Source organism: Palaemon carinicauda, chromosome 16 (assembly GCF_036898095.1).
Source record: "Palaemon carinicauda isolate YSFRI2023 chromosome 16, ASM3689809v2, whole genome shotgun sequence".
NCBI classification, from domain to species: domain Eukaryota; kingdom Metazoa; phylum Arthropoda; class Malacostraca; order Decapoda; family Palaemonidae; genus Palaemon; species Palaemon carinicauda.
Genome location: NC_090740.1, coordinates 111,180,418 through 111,196,779, shown reverse-complemented (window position 1 = coordinate 111,196,779; position 16,362 = coordinate 111,180,418). Strand labels below are relative to the sequence as shown.

At 42.8% G+C, this 16,362-nt stretch overlaps 1 protein-coding gene across 3 annotated transcripts in view; it reads left to right on the top strand.

Moving 5' to 3' along the window:
- The window catches only part of LOC137655794 (signal-induced proliferation-associated 1-like protein 1), a 107,991-nt gene extending 91,847 nt beyond the window's left edge, over nucleotides 1-16,144 (top strand). For all 3 annotated transcript variants that reach the window (XM_068389943.1, XM_068389942.1, XM_068389941.1), the window contains 4 exons: nucleotides 1,407-1,548; nucleotides 3,838-4,603; nucleotides 14,000-14,224; nucleotides 15,089-16,144. In XM_068389943.1, coding sequence (XP_068246044.1) covers nucleotides 1,407-1,548; nucleotides 3,838-4,603; nucleotides 14,000-14,224; nucleotides 15,089-15,314 — 1,359 coding nt within the window. In that variant the 3' untranslated portion in view covers nucleotides 15,315-16,144. The remainder of the gene's footprint in view (nucleotides 1-1,406; nucleotides 1,549-3,837; nucleotides 4,604-13,999; nucleotides 14,225-15,088) is intronic.
- Nucleotides 16,145-16,362: the final 218 nt, after the last annotated feature.

The following is a 16,362-nucleotide window of genomic DNA, read 5'->3' as shown; positions in this document are numbered from 1 at the left end:
GGACACTATGTAGTTATGACCAGTAAACCCAACCCATGCTGTTGAATCAGTGGAACTTTAGAAGTTCAAACCTGAAACCTGTTGCCAATACTTTTTTGTTCAATAGGTTGATTTACTGTAGTTTTCTATTAAAAACCTCTTTTGTCAAAGGAACATCATCCATTCCAGGTTACTAAACAATTCAGCCAAAGCTTAAATTTTGAAAATAGAGATTACATAACTGCTAGAAAAGAGAGTGATAGAGGAAGTAATCAGAGCCTTCCTTAGGGTTTTACAAGCGAGTTCCAAGTTCCCAAGCCATGGGGGGTTTGGACGCCAGTTCTAGATGTCTGTCTCATTTCTAAACAGGTGTACAGCTCTTACCAATATTCTAATGGAAACTATTTCATCATTCCAGTGAGCAATGAGGAAATGAAATTGCATGGTTTTGATAGACGGGACATATGTTCACTTATACATTCCTATTCATCCAGAATCAAAGAAACTCTGTTGTTTTATGAACAGCTCATAAATATATCAATTAAATTGCCTGTAGTTTTGGTCTTAGGACACCTCCCCAAGCCCTTGCATGAATTATAGCTCTAATCTCGTAATAGCTGAGATTTATAGCCATCAGGAGCTCTTTTATATTTGGACGGTTTGCTCATTTTGAACGCGTCTCTATAAACGGCTGAGTCCAGTAAGTTTTGTTGCTTAGGTTATTGAGGAGGTTTGGGGTCTTGATTAGTGTGGAGAAATCCCTTCCGGCTCCAAGCTGAAGGTTTCTATGTTTGGAAAAAGTTCCTTTTCAGGATTGTCCATCTTAAAATCTTAAAAGAAGATTCAGTCTTTCCTTCATTTGTTGAAGTTGAAGTTCATATGTGGATAAGGCTCCCAGGGACCCTGACATTTGGAAATTTTTTTTTCAATGAGTCACTTAAAAATAAGGGATTTTCAGTGACATCCCAGTTGACATTGGAACAAAACTTCCAGTCTATACACAATATACATTACAGTGATCCAAAACCAAGTACAACTAGGGAAATGGTGGAAAAAACCTTCGTTGTTTGACTCTGGGCGTGTCGTTGGCATTAAGCGTTCTAGACTTCTCTCATTTCTTGCATACCTCCTAGGCAGGGTGGTTGAAGGAATCAGACCTACGTATCAGTTTCCTGGAACTCTGATAGCAATACTGTTTCAGGATTGAAGCCATTTATTTTAAGAGTAATTCTAAAGGTATGAGATAGGAGGGCTACTCTGCAAACCCACTAGTAGTCTTCTCTATTTAAGTTTGTCAAAATATATAGGACAATGATGGTAGGTATTAAAATCGTAAGTTTTATTTTATAGATTTTGTTACTGTGTATGTAGTAGTAGTTCTAAAAACGAAATTTTAAGTGGCTAAACCTAGTGAATGATAATTTCAGGTGAATGAGTATATTGCATGGAGAAATGAAAGGTTGAATGGTAATGTGCGATCATCCAGCCTTCCAAACAACTCGGCGCGTTTACCTGGACAAGAGGAAAGCAATTCTTCCACCGAACGGTTGTATCCAACACGTAGTGAAGGTATGTGTTTTGACTTTTTTACTTCATCATGTACAGAAAGAAACTATTTCAAGGTTTATTCTTCAGCTGTAGATTTTTATTGATTTGATGTACGGGCATTTCCCTCTGAAATAAGATCACCAATTACAGTATTCCTGTAAAATTCATTTTATCAATCTGTTCTGTAAAACCTTGCTAACACGAAGGCTTAGGAGCCACGAAATTTATGCTGAATTTGCTTAAATGATTATTTGCTGCTATAAATTACAGTATTCCTGTAAAATTTATATTATCAATCTGTTCTGTAAAACCTTGCTATAACAAAGGCTTAGGAGCCACGAAATTTATGCTAAATTTGCTTCAATAATTATTTGCTGCTATGAATTACAGTATTCCTGTAAAATTTATATTATCAATCTGTTCTGTAAAACCTTGCTATAACAAAGGCTTAGGAGCCACGAAATTTATGCTAAATTTGCTTCAATAATTATTTGCTGCTATAAATTACAGTATTCCTGTAAAATTTATATTATCAATCTGTTCTGTAAAACCTTGCTATAACAAAGGCTTAGGAGCCACGAAATTTATGCTAAATTTGCTTCAATAATTATTTGCTGCTATAAATTACAGTATTCCTGTAAAATTTATATTATCAATCTGTTCTGTAAAACCTTGCTATAACAAAGGCTTAGGAGCCACGAAATTTATGCTAAATTTGCTTCAATAATTATTTGCTGCTATGAATTACAGTATTCCTGTAAAATTTATATTATCAATCTGTTCTGTAAAACCTTGCTATAACAAAGGCTTAGGAGCCACGAAATTTATGCTAAATTTGCTTCAATAATTATTTGCTGCTATAAATTACAGTATTCCTGTAAAATTTATATTATCAATCTGTTCTGTAAAACCTTGCTATAACAAAGGCTTAGGAGCCACGAAATTTATGCTAAATTTGCTTCAATAATTATTTGCTGCTATAAATTACAGTATTCCTGTAAAATTTATATTATCAATCTGTTCTGTAAAACCTTGCTATAACAAAGGCTTAGGAGCCACGAAATTTATGCTAAATTTGCTTCAATAATTATTTGCTGCTATAAATTACAGTATTCCTGTAAAATTTATATTATCAATCTGTTCTGTAAAACCTTGCTATAACAAAGGCTTAGGAGCCACGAAATTTATGCTAAATTTGCTTCAATAATTATTTGCTGCTATAAATTACAGTATTCCTGTAAAATTTATATTATCAATCTGTTCTGTAAAACCTTGCTATAACAAAGGCTTAGGAGCCACGAAATTTATGCTAAATTTGCTTCAATAATTATTTGCTGCTATAAATTACAGTATTCCTGTAAAATTTATATTATCAATCTGTTCTGTAAAACCTTGCTATAACAAAGGCTTAGGAGCCACGAAATTTATGCTAAATTTGCTTCAATAATTATTTGCTGCTATAAATTACAGTATTCCTGTAAAATTTATATTATCAATCTGTTCTGTAAAACCTTGCTATAACAAAGGCTTAGGAGCCACGAAATTTATGCTAAATTTGCTTCAATAATTATTTGCTGCTATAAATTACAGTATTCCTGTAAAATTTATATTATCAATCTGTTCTGTAAAACCTTGCTATAACAAAGGCTTAGGAGTCACGAAATTTATGCTAAATTTGCTTAAATAATTATTTGCTGCTATAAATTACAGTATTCCTGTAAAATTTATATTATCAATCTGTTCTGTAAAACCTTGCTAACACAAAGGCTTAGGAGCCACGAAATTTATGCTGAATTTGCTTAAATGATTATTTGCTGCTATAAAGTTAGAAATGTTTTAAAGGTGTCATGTAACATAGAATTCCATTTAGAATTTTCATTAAAAAAATCAGACCAGACAACAAATTGTCTTAAACTCATTGAATATATCTGTAACTGAAGGAAAAGTCTTCATTATTCAGTAAACAGCTGTTGTCTACTGAAAGGTAAAACAAAATGTCAGGTTTTCCAAATAAGATTTTGAATTTAGAAATGAAAGAAAAACACAGAAATATATAATTATTGGTAAAAAATTTGAAAAAGTCAAAGACTAGGAGGCATATAACTCAATTTTTCCTTTGCACTCAGTGTTTTCAATTTGCCAAGTTAGAGTCAATTTTTTTTTAACTAACAATTTGTGGAAGTAGGGTGGAATGACTTAACTGTATTTTATCTATTTTGGTGAATTTTCAGTTAATGTGAAACATGTTTGTGAATTTCTGTATGGTAAAGTGGAAGCATTTCTGAAGTTTGTAACTTTTGTATTCGTCAGATGAATTATCTGCTAGCAGTGGTTCACCTCACAGCAAACGTAGAGTCAAAGGTGGCAATACTACTCCTTCTTCTGCGTCATCTAGAAACCAGTCCCCTCGCACAGTTGGCACAGAGGCTCGCTTGCGTCAAGCAGCAACACCCAGAAAGAGTAGTCACAGGAATTCAGCCAATTTAGGGTCTTCAAGTTTACAAGAGGAACTTTTTAAACTCATCAATCCTGATTATATATCAGATGTTGAATCTACGGTATCCAAAGAGACCAGTGTTGCTGATCGACCCAGGGCGTACAGTGTAAGTCTAGGAGTCCCTGTTAGTATTGCTGGATCATCAGCCCAAGGAAGTCAAGGTAATAACAATAGTTCTTTGGATCGCTTATCATTGAAGTCTGGGAGCAGCAGTTCTAGCAGTGATCGACAGAATCAAACACAGATGTCGTCCAGTAAGCCTAACGCTGCTTGTCCAAACCAGGGACCAATAGTGTCATCACAGTCTGGTGGAGGACATTATCGTAATTATCAGAACAGTGGAAACATTCAGCAGCAACATGCAACAACACCATCCCCTACCAATTCTAACAGTAACCAGAATAGTTCAAGTCGTGCAGAAGTGCCAGAAGTTGTTGTTCTGACAGCCAGGCCAGCAACTGTAATTTCAAACTCCTCTGCAACATCTAGCCCTGCCACAATTAGTGATCAGCGGTTAGATCAGAAGGGTTTAGGAAATCATGAGCAGCAACATTCAGCACATCAAGCCTCACAAGAAAGGTTAGTACAACTGTTAATTTATGAAAATGTGGGATTTTGAGGAGGGAGAAGTCTAATTGGAAAGGGACCTCTGGTAGTGGTATCACTCACCCCATTTTTAATACTGACAACCTTTAGGGGTGAGCGAGCTGGATATACTCCTGGCATTCCATGCAACTTTTTTCTCTGGTATATTTAGCCGTATTTAAACCTTTGAAATGGTGCTTTAAGGAGCATTTCACTGGGCGACACAGGTTCCTCGCCCAGAAATAGATTTTTCCTTCTTCAAAATCCCTTTTTTAAGATGAGTAATTTTCCATGGTATACATTAGAAAATTAAAATCAACAAAAATGATAGGCTTAGAATTATGTCCTAGATGTTGATAGTTTCTTTTTAATTTCTTTGAAACCAAAGAGATTCAAAAATTGTCATAAAAGGCACAAAAGATAACTTTCCAATTTGAATACCAGAGCTCGTCAGTAATTCTTAGTAGACCTTTATTTCTACTCCAACATAATAATAGTCCTCCCTGTCCTCTCCGTCGCTGCGGCCCCTAGCCGCACTTTCTACTTTTCAACTCCGTTCTTGTTTCCTTTCTTCCATCTTGCCGTACAACCTCTTGGGCACTGAATGGCTTCATAGGGTCTGGCATTGGACTAAATAGGTATTAACTTTGACTCATTGGACTGGTAAATCTCCATCTCTTTAATGATAATGTATAGCCTGAATCCCTAGATACTAATACTGTACGCTTCATGGCTCCTCTCATTCATTTTGAGCTTAGAAAATATCCTACACCTTGTTTATTCTCGACCAGCTTTTATGCCTTATCTGTTACATTCAAAACCGAGTACAGTGATACCTCTGGATACGAAAGTTTCTGCTTACGAAAAATTCAGGATATGAAAAGCGATACAAAGATTTTTATGCCCCAGTATACAAAAAAATTTTCAGGATACGAAAAACTTACGAGATCCCAACTCGTCGCCGAGCATACAGTACCTTTTTTTTCAGGGTATCAACCCTTAATTTAGGTGTACAGGTAACAATACACCTTCACTGATCCAAATGCTTTACATACAGTACTATAACTTTTATACAGCAGTAAAGAAAACGGATCGTTTTCTTAGGGCTTGGAGGGGATAACTAGGCTATAACTACAATATTGAATAATCTCATGGTGGTTTCTGGAATGGATTAGGCTGTTTTTAACGGTTGGGTTAATTATTGAATGATAGAAATGGCTGCATTGCATGTTTATTACTACAGTTTAGCATGTTTATGAAAAAAAAAAAAAGGTGTCTTTTCTTTACATGTAAAACGCGACTCAGGATACGAAAAAATCAGCATACGAAACCGTATCCTGAACGGATTACTTTCGTATGCTGAGGCATCACTGTACTGTATTTGATCCTACACGTTTCACTTGGCAATCAGTTAGCCACTTTAGCAGTATACACAGTATCCAAATTTGACTTATGTTTGGCTAACAAAATATCCAAATATGTAAACTTTTTTCATTTTGTAAGTGTTAGCCTCTCTTTTTCACTAAAAAAGATGATGCTGTGTTCTACTGTTAAGATCATTAACCCAGAAGATTTTCATATTTGCACTGATTGTTAGGTGTGATGGAATTATTCAAAATTTACTGTCCGAAAATATAATCTTTCACAACAAACCGAATGCTCTTTATAAATTGCACACCTCTGGCATAAATACAGAACTATCCTGGATATCCTGCTATTGTAGGTAAATAAACATTGAATAATCCTGGTTTTCCTGATCATATAGATATTAAAGGAAGAAGTCACACTTTATTTCATGCATTTAAGTAATGAATACTCTACACCGACACTAAAACATGTTTTTTTGTGAACTCTAGACTTTAGAGAACACAAATTATTAAACAGACAAATATAATACTCAACTTGGAAGCAGGGATCTCTAAAACGTCGGACATCTTCCAGAAAACACTTAGCACACGAGCAAAACAAAACACGTCTGTCCAATGCAAGTGCTGATGAGGAATGAGGTATATTCAGCAATAACTATGCCTTAGAAATGTTGCTAGAGGAGCATTTCACTGGGCGATACAGGTTCCTCGCCCAGAAATAGATTTATCCTTTGTAAAAATCCCTTTATTTGACACATCCCTTGTTATTATTATTACTAACTAATCTACAAAATGATGTAGATCAGTGAACAAAGACCAATCATGATCTTGCTAATACAGTAGGTAAAAGAAAGAAAATTTTTTTCTGATTTTGAAAGGGTCATAACAGTACTGAATTAGTAGCCTTCAAAATAGAAGTTTTTAATGAGAGTGCATGGATGTAGTGAGAATGGGAGAGCAGCAGTAAATGTGGAATTACCATGATAAAACTGATAAGAATCCTCTGATAATTATGGGGAAGAGTTAATGATGAAGACCTGAACGAGATGAAAATTCAGGCAGAAGTGTAAAAGACAGGAGAGTAAAGGGAATTTGTTTTTTATCTAGTACAGTATTATAAATAGAAATTCTGACCTAAAACATTAAAAAAATATGTTTTGTACTAAAAGATTAAAGGCTCTAGTAAAGGAATGTTTTTGTAAACTAATGTTAATATTTTGGAGGTGCTGCTTATTATGTGAATGTAACTATGTCAACTGAAAGTTCAGGACTCATAGTTTTAAGCAAGAATGTGGGCATGGTGCTTGTGATTTAGGTAAACAGTTTAAATGACATATTTTCCATTATAAGCATATTTTAATTGTTTAATTTTGCTCAGACTATACAGGATTTTTAATGCAAATTATTAATATCATTACTTGCTAAGCTACAACCCTAGTATGAAAATCAGGATTGTTCCGACACAAATACTCACCGAGAACTACTTTTCTGTGGGAGTCACTTGGTGACCTCTCAATCTCGACCAAGGTTTTCCCGCCGTTACCCCCCTACCCCGCTCTATATAGGTTTTACCCCCGCCGCCAGAGGATGCGCCCTGAGGGCAGGATTAGGGCAGGTCACTGCCTCTCTGGGTAAGCATCGCCATTAAGTTCTTGGTCGTGAGATGTGAAACATCTCACTCTCTCGCTCTCTCGATCCTTTGGTTCGTTTGTGATTCCACGTGTTTCCAGTGTGGGGACTTGTGTTTTTCTTGCGTAGTGCGTTATTCGCAAGTGTTTCAGTGCGTTCCCCCTGCGTATATCCCAGTGTGCTTATAACTCGCTAGTGTTGGCCCTTCGTGTGCGAACGATGGAGCATGTGCGTCGTTGCCCTGGTCCTAGAGCCGGAAAGTCGTGTGGGGCTTTCCTCTCTAAGCCAGAAGTGAATCCTCATTCCCTTTGTTCCACGTGCAGGGGAAAAGTTTGCTCCACCGCGGACACGTGTCCGGAGTGCGTAAGCTGGGACGATATACAGTGGGTACGGTACAGTACCAAAAAGAAGAAGTCGTCTAAGCGTTCCCCCAGAAAAGTGAGTGGCGTTTCTTCTTTACCGTCGGTCAGTGATCGGTCCGACGAAGCCTCGGCTTCTCCGTCTCCTTCGCAGAGGAGAGGGTAGCAAGCCCCCAGTGTTGTGATTAGCCATAGCGTTCTTCCCGGTGAACCCAGTGTGAGGGAAGAACCAAGGGCAGGCCCCTCTAGAGATAACGGAGGGTCCGGTAGTGCTTCTGGTGAATCAGGCCACGTGGCAGGGGACCACGCGTCCTCAGAAGACCCCGTATGGGGCAGTGTCATTATTTCAGAGTCCCCACCGCCCTCGTGGGACGGTGCGTCGGGCTCTCCCCCGCCAGAGGACAGCCACGCTAGAGTTCGCCGCCCGAGTAGCGATGCTTTCGGGTGGAAGCTGCCGAAAACACCGGGGAGGTCACCGCTAAGAATGGACGTGACCCTGGACCCCTGGCCCCCTGGCATGGATAGAGTAGACTCAGTGCCGACGATCTCCACAGCGGTCCCCGAAGACTTCCTCCAACATCCAGTCTCGGACGTCCGACGGCGAAGAGCTTCCCCCACGCATCACGCGGGCAGCCGTTACGCGAGGAACGTGGCGCCCTCAGACTCGTCAGAGGTGGATTCATCCTCCGGGGGAGAAGTCAGGGAGAAACGGCACCGGAAGAGAGAGCGGTCCGAAAGCGATCGTTCCCGCTCCAGGTCAAGGTCGCGACACAGCAGGAAGCGCCCCCGCTCTCACTCCCGTAAGTATAGGAGAGATGCCTCTCCCGGCGGCGAATGGGTCTACGTCCCTTCAGGAGAGTCCAAGAGGCTCCACTCTCCAGACTCTCGGTCCAGTGAACGAGCCTCTAGGCTGCCGCTCCCTACGCACAGCCTAGAACCGCTCGACCTGCCACGCAGGAAGGACCTCGCTCATAAGCATAAGTACTCGAGGCCTCCGGTTCACCCCGCCCAGCGGGGAGAAACGCGCTTCCTTGAAGGCAGCCTGACCGAACCAGCCCAGCTGGTGCGGTCATCGAGCAAGAAGGACCGGTTCCCGTTGTCGGGTCAGCCCACCGGGACCGTGTCCTCGGCTTCCAGAGCCTTGGGGCAGCCGAGGGCCCTCCCTGAGCTGGTGGCACCCGCCTTACGGTGAGATCCACCCTCTTACGGAGCGCCCTACGGTTACGGGTCGACCTCCCTGGACCCAAGAGGAGGACGCCCGGTCTACCGTCCAAGCAACCCTGCACCCCCACGCCAGGCCGAGGCCTCGGCCGACGGAAGCGAGGCTCCCCCGTCGGAGGACTCCGCGTACAGAAGGGTGGTAGGTCTCATCAGGAGGTTCCATGGGATCGCAGAACCCTCGACTCCTAAGGTGAATTCCTGGAGGTCAAGCCTCCTGAGATTCACTCACCACGACGCCCTTCCGAAGTCCTCCCTGGCCATTCCTCTTGCCCCAGACCTAGTACTGGGACAAGAGTACATAGATAACTTGGTGGCCAGCAATGCGGAGGCCCCCAAGTCCCAGAGTGCCTCCAAACTACTCCAGGGTCTCAAGACGCAAGGGAAGGTGTATATTCCTGAAGGGCGGCGCCCAGGCCCCTGTAAAGTGGACCTGGCCTTAGACATCCTGGGGCAAGGCGGCGCGGACGAAAGGGCCTCTTCAGCCCCTGTTTCCTTCTCGCCCACGGAAGCCGCCATGATGGAGGAGATGTCAAGGGACCTGGTGAACGTCTCCTCATGGCTGGACTGGTGGGCCTCCACGTTGGTGAACGTGCAAACCTCCATAGACCCCGAAGATCCAGAGCAACAGAGTCTCCTGACGGACCTTCTCTCCTCCGGGGGGAAAACCCTCAAGTTTCTGGCTTACCAAGCACTCGCCTTGACGGCCAACTGGGTGCTTAGGAAACGTGACACAGTGCTCTAAGTTGTCAAGGAGGATCCCGGACAGGGAAGCCCGAGTTGTGCGTAGCCTACCCTTAAGGGGTGAGTCTCTGTTCCCTTTGAAGGAACTGGAAGTTCTAATGGAGAAGGTGTCCAAGAGGAGAGAGACCAACGTCCCCAGACAAGCATCTTCCAGAAGGCCGCCATACAGGAGATCAGTCTCGGATAGCGCCGTGACTCCTCAGGCCGCCCCCAGCTCTTCGAGGAGGGACGCCCCTTCCTCCTCCTGGACAACAACTCCGCAGCCCTCCCGCAGGGGAGCACCAGCTTCTGCCAACTCCTTCAGGTCGGGTTACTCCGCCTCGAAGAGAGGCAGATCAGGCCGCCCCTCTAGGAGAAGGTAGAGGGAGAGGCCCCCTACTCCCGCCCAAGCCTCGGGTTGGGGGATGCCTCGGACCTCATTGGCAAGCATGGACAACACAAGGGGCGGATACTTGGACGGTGTCCGTCCTGAAAGAAGGCTACAGGCTCCCCTTCATAGCGGACCCACCCCCTCTTATTCCAGCCACCTAGACAGAATGGTTGGCTCCCAGGGACCCGTTGAAAAGGGCCACCCTTCAAGGAGAGGTTTCCTCCATGTTAGAGAAGGGAGCCATGGAAGAAGTCCTTCTCCCAGGCCCAGGCTTCTACAGCCGCCTGTTTCTGGTAGGGAAAGCAACGGGGGGGTGGAGACCCGTGATAGACCTGTCGGCCCTCAACAAGTTCGTCAAGAAGACGGACTTCAAGATGGACACCCCGAAATCCGTCCTGATGTCCTTGAGGGAGAAAGATTACATGATGACGGTCGACCTCAAGGACGCATATTTCCAGATCCCTGTCCACCCGTCGAGTCGGAAGTTCCTCCGGGTAAAATGGGGCTCCCAGATCCTGCAGTTCAAGACCCTTTGCTTCGGCCTGTCGACGGCCCCTCAAGTGTTCACGAGGGTCTTCGCGACGGTCTCAGTGTGGGCTCACGAACGAGGTATCCGTCTCATCAGATACCAAGACGACTGGTTGCTCCTTTCCAACTCAAAGGCCCTCTTGGAAGAGCAAGGGAGGAACCTCCTCCAGTTCTGCAGGAATCTGGGAATCATTATCAATCTGGAAAAATCGAACTTAACGCCATCCAACAGAATGGGGTACTTGGGTATGACGTTGGACACCGTGCAGGGGAAGGTCTTCCCCTCGGAAGACAGGATACGGAACCTCAATCACAACATTCAGCCGTTCCTGTCAGAACATTCCAGGAGGGCGAAAGACTGGCAGAGACTAATAGGTCACCTGGTCTCATTAGAGAAACTGGTTCCCCAAGGGAAGATGCGGCTCAGACCCGTGCAATGGAACCTCAAGAGCCTCTGGTCCCAGACAGGCGCTCAGAAGGCGTTGATTCCTGTCCTTCCAGACACGAGAACAGCCCTAGAATGGTGGCACTGCCAGTCGAACTCCCTCAAGGGGATGCCCCTGGGGTCCTGTCCCCCCGAGTACCTCCTGTTCACAGACGCCTCCAGCCTAGGGTGGGGAGCCCACCTTCGGGAGGAGACAGCAAGCGGTACCTGGTCGGAGACCGAAAGACATCTCCACATCAACGTCCTAGAGCTAAAAGCAGTCCAGAAGGCATGTCTGCACTTTGCAAGTCGGTTGAGGGGAAACTCCGTGGCCTTAATGTGCGACAACGCCACGGTGGTAGCCTACATAAAGAAGCAAGGGGGCATGAGATCGAAGGAACTGTGCGACCTCACCATAAACATCCTGCATTGGGCGGACGAGCAACAGGTGGTACTGCTAGCAAGGTTCATCCCCGGGAAGAGAAACGTGCTAGCCAACGGCCTCAGCAGAATGGATCAGATAGTGGGGACAGAGTGGTCCCTACACCCGGAAGTAGCCAGACTCATCATTCAACGCTGGGGCTCCCCTGTGATGGATCTCTTTGCAACAAAGCTCAATGCCAAGCTACCGGTCTATTGCTCCCCGGTACCAGACCAAAGAGCAGCCCTAGAAGACGCCTTCCAGCACAAGTGGGACAACTTGGACGTACAGTATACGCTTTTCCCCCCTTCACGCTGTTAAGGCAGGTACTCAACAGAGTAAGAGCCTCCCGAAACCTAAGGATGACTTTGGTAGCACCCTAGTGGCCGGAGAGGGAGTGGTTCGCGGATCTAAAAGACCTGGCAAGCCAACCGCCTTGGCCTCTGCCCCCCAGGTCAGATCTGCTGCGTCAACCTCACTTCCTCAAGTTCCACGACAACCCTCTCTCTCTTCGCCTTCACGCCTGGAGACTATCGAGCGGCTCTTGAAGAAGGAGGGGTACTCCTCCTCCACAGCTAAGAGGATGTCCCTATACCTAAGAAAATCCTCTACCGTGGTATACCAGGCGAAGTGGGCCGCCTTTACGAAGTGGTGCTCGGAGAAACACATAAGACCTCTTAAAGCTTCAGTCCCAGACATAGCTGAGTTTCTCGTGTACCTTAGGGATGAAATAGGGATGTCAATCCCAGCCATTAAAGGAGTACGGGCAGCCTTAGCCCAAGTCTTCCTCCTAAAAGGCATCGACCTGGGGACCTCGAGACACATAGCGATGCTGATTAGGAGTCTCGAGCAGTCCTACCCTCCTCAAGCTAGGAGAGTGCCCAGATGGGACCTGGCCAAGGTCCTGAAAATGCTAAGTCGTCCTCCCTTTGAACCCCTCAAAGATATCGGGGACAAAGACCTCACCCTCAAGACCGTCTTCTTGCTAGCCTTGGCTTCAGCTAAGAGAGTAGGTGAGATCCATGGTCTGTCTTACGACGTTGCGCACTCCAAAGGGTGGAAGGAAGTGTCCTTCAGGTTCGTACCCTCCTTTGTGGCGAAGACTCAGAACCCAGCAGTCTGGGAACCGAAGTTTGAAGGTTTCTCAATTCCGGCCATTCCTAGGACAGGCAATACGGAAGACTTGAAGTTATGCCCAGTAAGGACGCTCAGGAAGTACCTGGAAAGGACGGCTCATCTCCGACCAGGTGCCAAGAACCTCTTCGTCTCCACAGGTGTTAATAAGAAGCAAGTCTCCAAGAACACCATTTCCTTCTGGCTGAGACAAGTCATCGCTAGAACTTATGAAGAGGATAAGATGGCAGTGCCAGGCACTCCCCGCCCCCATGACATCAGGGGCCTGAGCACTTCCTTGGCCTTTGAGAGAAACATGGCGGTGGGACAGATCCTACAAGCTGGCACTTGGTCGCACCAGTCGACCTTTACTGCCCACTATCTCAAGGATTATTCAAGAAAATCCTTGGATGGATTCTCCATTGGGACAGTCATCGCCGCCCTCCAATCTGTGTAGCGGTAGGCTAGAAGATGACCCCAACGGAGAATAAATTCTTCGCTACTTCATCAGGAGGAAATTCAGCAGAAGAAATTTTAAGAGGTGAGTCTTAGATAATAGCGTAATGTTCCGCAGTTACCCTCTCTCCGCTCTCTGATAGGCCCCGCATTCCTTAGCCCTCTAGGCACTATGTGCCGAACCAAGTGGCAGAATGGCACTCCCGCCTCCTAAAGTATAAGTCTCCACAGAAAAGTAGTTCTCGGTGAGTATTTGTATCGGAACAAATCAAAAATTTTAAACAATTTTTATTTTTCCTAACATACTCACCGAGAACTACTTTTCGGGTAATGGCCCTCCCTTCCGTCCCCGAGTGCCATCCTTCCATTGCCAAGTTGGGCTAAACGACGAACTTAATGGCGATGCTGACCCAGAGAGGCAGTGACCTGCCCTAATCCTGCCCTCAGGGCGCATCCTCTGGCGGCGGGGGTAAAACCTATATAGAGCGGGGTAGGGGGGTAACGGCGGGAAAACCTTGGTCGAGATTGAGAGGTCACCAAGTGACTCCCACAGAAAAGTAGTTCTCGGTGAGTATGTTAGGAAAAATAAAAATTGTTTAAAATTTTTTATTTCTATAATATATGCCCAGGGGCTCCAAACAGGGAAAACAGCCCTGTGAGGAAATGAAACAATGGAAAATAAAATATTTTAAGAACAGTAACAACATTATAATAAATATTTTCTTTATAAACTAAAAAAATTTATATTCTTCAAATTTTAGGGACATCTGTTCTGCTAGTAACCAGTGTGCTCCTATTAAGAATAACCGTGAAAATAGGGGACCGGAAGCTGAGAAGAACACGGGCTTAGATGTTGACCAAGAATGGATGTCTTTAGTGAATACAGCTACGCAAGCCATCACAAAGAGTGGAGACATAATAGGCAACAACCAGACCCATATTGTACCTGGATCAACTCAAAATTGGTCGCACCAGTCAAGCGGACGGTGAGCTGCGCTAATTTTTCTCATTTGTTTCAATGAATATAGGAGCATAATTTGTCTAAACTTTTCTGGGGAAGTCTTTGGCCACAGACATTAAAAGTATTATTTTGTTGAATTTTACCTCTAAGCCATATTGCTTACATTTATGAAGCTCTAGCTTTTTATATTTAGCAAAAATTTTTATAAACATACACCTTCCTCTCTTGGAACCACAAGGCTTGAAGCACCAGGTGCTTCTTGGGGAATACTATGCCTGGCGGGATAATCGTTTGTTTTAAAACGCTGATCCTGTTGTTAGTTTCAGTGCTAAAATTACAACATTTATGGTATTTTTTTTACTTTTATTACTTTGGTATATCTTGAATATCCCGTCTAGGCAATGGATACCACAATAGTCACTGTCCCGTCCTGGGCAAAAATGTAAATACCAAGATTTACTGGACATAAGCACTCAATTGTAACTCAGTTAATGAATAGTCACTCAAATGACTGTAAATTAAGAAAAAATAAAGTCAAGAGAGCTAAACACAAATGGTAAACGAGACAAATGCAAAAGACATAATTGTAGAGAGGAAGTGAGAGAACAACCTCTTCACTTTGTGATCAGCAGTGTTTTGAAGAGACGCTGCATTTCCCCATCACGAAGCATGACGTAATCATCCAAATCTTGATTGGGTTGCAAAAAACACGATGAATAGTAACCCCATATAAATGATGGTTTTGTTGAGCTAAGAAAAATACACATTATATAAAATTTGTAGTATTTAAAGAAACAGTATCTTGTATACTTATCACCTTAAAAAGTTTATTGTTTTTAGGCTAATATTTATTTGTGATTAAAAAAAACTTATTACTTCTTTTCTTCAGACAAATGGAGGACAAAGTAGGACCCTCTGAGCCTACCATCTTGCACGATCGCGTTGTTCAGCTAGAACGTAGGTTAGCTGCAGAACAGCAGAGATCCGAACAACTCGAGGATGAAGTTAGTCAGTTACGGACTGAAAATCGCAAATTGCAGGAAGACAGTCGAGCAGCAGCACAGCAGCTTCACCAGTTTACTGAATGGTTTTTTAACACGATTGAGAAATCTTAATTTTCTTAACACTAAAAGTACATGAATTTAGAATTGTTCATTAAATTCTCGAGTGCAGCTTCATATATGATGCAGTGATAGGACTGAAATAGCTTTTATAAAACAGTAGTGAGAGCTGTGTATTGAAATTTTCATAGCTGTGCCATTTTTTGTTTGGGAAATATTTAAATTATTTCGATCAACGAAAAGTGTACTATATATACATTTTACTCTCAAAACCAAGTAAGTAATCTAAATGAGATGTTATATAATGCTGTCAACAAAAATTTCACTTTTCATGAAAGGTTAGTCATTACATTAAACTACGTAAAAATGTCAGTATAAAAGCAAGAGCTGGACTCTGAAGGGAAACAAAAAAAGATCTGGCTGCACATTTTTTTTAACCAATCAGCCATCCATTCATGCAACAGCTTTTAATTGCTTTAAATAGCCCAGGCAACTTTACTTAAAAATTCAAATTTGCCGATATACCTAGTGCCTTACAGTATTGTTACCAAATTACATTTTGATTGTATTAGTGTAGTAAATCATTATAAATAACTTACTATACAAAAACTAATTTGTTTATACATTCATTAATGTGAATGAAAAATGCCTCACTTGTACATTATTAAGCCAAAGAACCCTTTTGTTGTAAGGATAGCACTAATTTTGTTTACTTATAACTAATAAGTACGATGAAAACTGTAAGGGCAAAGTATAAATCTTTTCTGAGACTTTTGTCTAACAGTTATGTCATAGTTTTCTATCCTTTACCATGTATAAGATTAGAATTTTAATACAAAATCATTTCAACTGTACATAAAATAAAATTATTATGATAAATCCAATTTTGTTATTTGTTTACAAGTGTTTTTTTTTATTTTGTTTTAATGAATCTTAGGTTGTAGTCATTAAGCTAACTATCGAAGCCGCTACTGGACCTCACCCGCTCTCTCTCTGACATCCCCGTCCTTCCTGATAAACTTAAGTTTCACGTGGATATTTAGGGTTTTTAGTGGAGTTTTGAACAAGGTACAGTATATTTCTTCTGTTACTTGTAGTTAAC